Below are 6062 nucleotides of genomic sequence, written 5' to 3' on the forward strand. Positions count from 1 at the left end.
AAACCCTTCTCACCTTCCCAGTGAAAACAATCTCAACAATTCAAGTGCAGTCTTCAGCACATACTGCAAAATCTCATTTTTCTTTCTTGCCAGTACATTTCACTGTCTTCACCCATCCTATCGTGTTTGTGTTTGAGAGTTTCATTGTATCATTAACAATCTGCAATATTTCAGAGTCATGTCTGGGTTTAGATCAAAACATCCAACTCCCTCTCCATAGTACAGGTTCTAATAATTTCAAAACTTATCAGCTTAAAATAGCAGACCCAAACTTAGTACAAGCAATTGCTTCAATCAGGTTGTCAAAGCACAGTTTTTGAAACATCTATCAGAGAATAAAGTCATATTGTTTTTTATATTCCAGCCAAAATAAGTAAGTAAAATGAGTTCATATTAAAGAACAGTTTTTAAAACATTCTTAGAAGATATTTTATCACAGTAAGATAGAACAAAACCATCAGATTGATTCCCCTGGCAGATTAGACACACTGAAATTTCCCAAGTGCCAGAAGCTATATAGAATTTTGTGTTATTGTAAACATACCTAACTGCTTTGTGTGCTTGTGTTGAAAATGAGTAATAGTTGTGATCCACAAAAGCAGAAACCTCTTAACTTCAGAGCAAGCTAAGGAAAAAGGGAACACAACTGGCTATCTATCCAACCTCCCCTGCAACTAAGCAATTGGAGATGTGCCCAGTGCCCAGGAGTACAGCAAAGCACTGTCACTATGCCCAGGAAGCCAACTGCAGGATTAGGATGAGTCCAGGGCAAGCCTTCAAGAAACTGACAAATGCCAGAGCAATGACAGAAAATTTCAGTGTAAACTGAGAATTACATCTTCTCTGTTGCTTCAGAGTTTTATTTTGTATTGATTTGCATGAATGAAAAAAATATCAAAGATTTGAAAAAGACATTCATTAATATGAGATTTTAAAGATATGGGAAATATAGAAGAGGAAGTATGTGTTTGTGTGGGAGGGAATCAACAACAAAGGCAGAAAAGCGATACCAAGTAACAACTGTTTTGGCAAGGAACACTGTAAAAGATGAGTCTTTTATCTGTCATTAAGAAAGCCAGGTGATGTCTGAAAAAAAAAACAAACAAACAAAAACACAGAAGACCAACACCTGTTCACTTTATGAGTAATGCTCACTGCACATGCATTCTTGCAACAGTCTTTAAAATGTTTGTCTCACAATTAAATACTAAGAATAACGTAGAAAAGAAGATAGCATATACAATTTAAATGTATGTGCTACACCTGTACTCAACAATATCAGCTGGGATACAGCCCATAACTACAGGTTACAGATCATTTCTTTCCTCTGAAAACACCATTTATTCAGAACACTAATTAACCAGTTAAATTAAGGCAAATTAGGGTAAGGATTTTAAACAGGAGCAATCCTTTACTAGGTTGTTCTCATGGTCATTATACTCATCATAAAGGTGCTTTTAAAATACCTTTTGAAATACCTGCTTTTCTATCCCAACAGTCTTAACCTACTTTGCTGGGTATACTTGTCAAGGTTTCGGTGGGAGGGAGGTGGGCTGCAACACCATGACACACACAGTGCCAGCTGGTCCCCTGATGCACCCACAGAGGACACAGATCAGCCCACCAGCCAAATGGGTGGCACCTTTGCGAAAATATATTTAAGAAACAATAAGAAAAGACAGGCAGAATTAGGAAAAAAATGAGGAATAACAGTAAAAATGCAGAAAAAAAGAGGGCAAGGTGGTGCTGCAAGCACTGGAGGAGGTATTTCCCTGCAATGTGTGGAGAGGACCTCGCCAGAGTCAATATCCACACGGCAACTCATGAAAGACATGTCTGTTTTGCCCACAGTAGTAGATAGTAAACAATCTTCCTGTTGCTATCAAAACCCATGAGCTTCTTCATCTGGTCTTCTCCCGCATCCTGCTGAGGAATAGGAACAAGACATTGGCTAAGTGAGCACCTGGCAGCCAGTCAAGTTTAACCATCACACCTGCTCACAAAATATATAATAACAAATAATGTAGAATACACGTTGGTTTGAAAGGAAGAAATTTTAATGCACAAATTCTCACTTACCATGTTATACTCTGCCTAAGAGAGAGCAAATCTTCACCAGTCTCTCTCAGTATAAACTTCTATCATGTTTTCACAATTAAACCACAGAAAGTAATTTTCAAATGAGGGAGGAAACTGCAGTGGTCTGCATAATTTAGTCTATTTATAATTTGTTCTCCAAATGTTTACAGATTAACCACAAAAATAATTCTTCCTTTTTCTCAAGGAAGCAAATATTTTACTTCTAAACACAAGAAACAGTCACCTCCCTAGCAGTCTGTCCATTGTGCCATAGCACCCTGCCAAAACTGGGATGTTTTTTCCTCTTGGCTTTTCAACCAGTAGCGTTTGTTGCTCCTCATGTGCCCACACAGCATTATCAGAATTCTTCTCAAGTGATGCCCAAAGGCATACTTCAGTGTAAGAAGAAATAATTGAAGAAGTTCATCTTCAGTTCTGCCTTGAAGTGCACCAGCTGGCAACGTTACTTTCTTCCAAATGGATCAGACCATACTTTTAACCCTACAAAACAAATATGAAAATACCAGCAGTTCATAACTACAGTTTTGGAAAAAAAAAAACAATCTTGTCTGCTATTCCAGCCTCATGGAAAAACAAAATATGAATGAATCTCAATAACATTTTCTGCACTGAGCTCAAAAATCTACTTAAGCTTGAAAAGTACTTAGGAATTCAACCTCATCTTCATCTTAAGCTTCAGATAGCAGAAAAGTCCCTCACACCAGCATGCAAGGTATTACAATATTGTTGGGAAAAAATCATGTAGAATCCCATCTTATTTTACACTTCAGTTTGTCTAGATTTCACATTCAATTACTGGATCTCATAAATTCTCATCAACAGCTAAATTTATATGAAAAAATTATACTGAGGAGAACTGGTCATCAAGTACCTGCATGTTGGATAAATGAGACAGTCCAATCTTCTTTACTGTTTAATAAAAAGCAGGTTTACAAGACTTTTATGTCAATATAACTTGCCTGCTCCTCTTCAAAATTTAACTGCTTTCTTGGAAAGTCAGTCCTGCATTGATGATTTAACTGATATGCATAGCTTACTATGTGGCACTAATCCTATTGGATTTTCCCCTGCTGTTGCTGTCAGGCTCTTCAAAAAAAAAAAGAGTTAAGTTACCCTTTAACATATTCAAATACAAACTGTTTCATCAAGACATGTGTTCCGTAACTTTAAGTGAGAAATATCAACCTTGCCAGTTTTGCTATATGAGACAATGAATTATCAATTATGGCATAATTGTATATGAATGAGCAGTACAATATTATTCCCCTCACACTTTCCTATTCCTTCTACTTGTAACAACAGGCATCAAAAAGCAATTAGCACTGTATTCAAAATTTCCTTTAGTGTCGCATATTTCTGCCTCCCACAAGGCTGGAAGGTAATGACAAAGTTCCTCACAAATTGCATTTCAGCTGACTTGTAAAGCAGCATTCAATAAAACAAAGGTGCAGCAAACTATTTTCTACAGCTAGCACTCAGACCACTCATGGTTTGTTTACTCTGAACTGAAGCAAAAGTTAGTTTCTTGTGCACAAAGTATTTAAGAGTGAGATAACGCAATCTCTAAAACTTTTTTGGATAGTTCAATTTAAAACAGATTTTATTAAATTCATGATTTTAAGTGAAGAACTAGCCTGAGAAAATATTTTTGTAGTAAGGTCTTTTTTTTTTTTTTCTAATACATGTATTTTTTACTGCATTACTTAAATCCATAGGAATATTCAAGTCTTCAAGAAGATCATTAAAACAGTACAAATCATGAATCTAGTATACCTGGAGGCTGGATATTCTCTTGAACAATACCAGCTCGGTTTATTGACTGTTCTCTCTCTGGAAAACAAAACAGAGAGAACAATATTAATAAAAAGAAAATAAGAAAACATCTTGACCTCACCAAGTGAGGTCTGGACCCCACACAGTGAAATCCTGATGAGTGCGCATGTATACAACACAGATGTAACATTTACACTTCACAGAGAAACTAAGAGCTAGTTTGTAACCTTGCAGAACCAACTATGAGATAACTATCTTAAAGTAACCACTACTTTTTACAAACAATGCTAAAATATCTGTTGTGATCCCTTAACTTAAGGAAGGAGCACTACTTCAGGGAGATAATCCTCACATGCTCAACATAAAACTCCTCAAAGGATTTATTCATTCCAGAATTGGCGATCTCCACCTTCCTGTTCTGGAAACTTGTTCCAGGGAGATTTCATGGCAGCATCTATAAAACCACTGCTTGTAAATTTTTTAAAACTAAACATTAGGGGGATATTTTCCATGCAGTGGGCTTATTCCAGGGTTGGTTTGTTATATATATGAGATAACGAACTATTAATTACAGCATAACTATATACAAATGTTTTTGAAGATTCAACCACTTTCAGGAAGAAAAATGGTTAAATTTGTATCATTTTACCCTAATAAATGCCGCCATCACCACTTTTCCCCCTGCTTACTATTAAGTGCTTTACCACCATGGTGCTTTGAAGCAGAATATCAAAGCACTTGGCTGTAGCAGCCTCTTGACCATCCCACTGAATTTTTTAAGCCTTTAAAAAACATTGTCAAGAACCACTCCAGAGAACTAAAACCCTATTGCAGGATACTACGTGATGATGATCCAGATGTCTGACTTAGAATCATAGAATTGTCTCAGTTGGAAGAGACCCTTAAAGGCCATCTAGTCCAGCTCTCCCTGCAATGAACAGGGATGCCTGCAGCTGGATTAGGTTGCTCTAAGCCCCATCCGGCCTGACCCTGAGAGCCTCAAGGAGTGGAGCAATCACCTCTTTTCTGGGCAACTGTTCCAGTGCTTCACTACCCTTACTGTAAAAAAACTACTTCCTTACACCCAATCTAAGTCTCCCCTCTTCTAGTTCAAAGCTATTTCGCCTTAAATACTGAGACTTCAGACCCGGCTTCCTAATACATAGAAATGATGAGTGTTTCGCCACAGCTCAAGTCAATGAGGGGCAAGAGCTTCTACAGCAGTTCTGTTGTTACACAGCTTTCTCCAAACATTAAATCCTCCCTACCCTAGAGGTTAAAATTAATATTCCCAGTGAAATACCACAACCATGGAATCTAAGAGTCAGGTGAACCTTGTGCAGCTCTCATTCAGCTGATAAGTGTCAAGAAAAGCACACAGGAAATCAACAAAAGTGTGGACCAAGGAGAGCTGGAAGCACACGTGATAAACAAAGCCTGGAATCAGGTATTGCATAGCAAGTGTGAGTGTGTGCTAAGTGCCCACTGCGTGTGTGCCAGAACCGTGCTCGGGGCAGTTTCCACCTCCACAAACATCGTTTCCTTCCATTATTTTGGATGCTTGCAAGTTAAATTTTACTCCACCATCAAGACGAGGCTAAAGTCCCTCTGAGGCGATCAGTAACTTCGTTGCCATCTTGTCTTTCTTCCTAGAAATCTCTTCAGAGTAACCGCGCGCGCCTTTGCGGCAGCGACCCGTCTGCCCTCACGCTGAGATGCATCGCACCAAAACGCTCCCCCGCCCGGCTCGGCAGGCACGGAGGCACGACTCCGCTCCGCGCCGCTACGGGGCATCCCAGGGCTTCCCGGTACGACGCTTCACAGAACGACCGTGAGCTGCGCACGACCCCGTCCCAGCCAACGACGCAGGGTCACCTTGAGACCAAACCACTCCGAGTTTCGCGTCATTTTTACAGCGGCCCCGGAGTCCCGCGGGCCCTGCCCGCTCCCCTGCCCCGCCCCGGGCACTCACTGTACTCCTCGGGCAGCAGCAGCGGCCGGAAGTAGATGGGGTAGAAGGCGGCCCCCACCACGGCCACGAAGCAGCCGAAGATGCCGAGCGTGCGCGACAGCCCGGCCATGGCGGCGGAGGGACGACCCGCGTCCGGGACGGAAGCTCCGCGGCCGCCGCTTCCGGGAGAGACGGAACGGGGAGGGTGGCGTGCCGTCGCCGAGCCCCGCAGGCGCAA

At 40.6% G+C, this 6062-nt stretch overlaps 1 protein-coding gene across 1 annotated transcript; it reads right to left on the minus strand.

Annotated features, from left to right (window-relative positions):
- Window positions 1-2035: 2035 nt before the first annotated feature.
- Window positions 2036-6056, minus strand: SMIM20 (small integral membrane protein 20). Its single transcript, XM_003205883.3, has 3 exons — window positions 5846-6056; window positions 3874-3930; window positions 2036-2580 (listed from the first exon to the last, which is right to left on the minus strand). The coding sequence occupies exons 1-3, from the start codon at window positions 5952-5954 to the stop codon at window positions 2543-2545; spliced, it is 204 nt and encodes a 67-aa protein (XP_003205931.1). The 5' UTR covers window positions 5955-6056; the 3' UTR covers window positions 2036-2542.
- Between the last annotated feature and the right edge of the window lie 6 nt (window positions 6057-6062).

Source organism: Meleagris gallopavo, chromosome 4 (genome assembly GCF_000146605.3).
Source record: "Meleagris gallopavo isolate NT-WF06-2002-E0010 breed Aviagen turkey brand Nicholas breeding stock chromosome 4, Turkey_5.1, whole genome shotgun sequence".
NCBI lineage: Eukaryota > Metazoa > Chordata > Aves > Galliformes > Phasianidae > Meleagris > Meleagris gallopavo.

Excerpts from the sequence above, each read along its gene's own strand:
- SMIM20 (XM_003205883.3), bottom strand. The coding sequence starts at position 5,954 with ATGGCCGGGCTGTCGCGCACGCTCGGCATCTTCGGCTGCTTCGTGGCC. Across the intron at positions 3,931-5,845 it reads GCTGCTGCCCGAGGAGTACA|AGAGAGAACAGTCAATAAAC; the intron begins GTGAGTGCCCGG and ends TTTGTTTTCCAG. Across the intron at positions 2,581-3,873 it reads AGAGAATATCCAGCCTCCAG|GGTTAAAAGTATGGTCTGAT; the intron begins GTATACTAGATT and ends TTTGTTTTGTAG.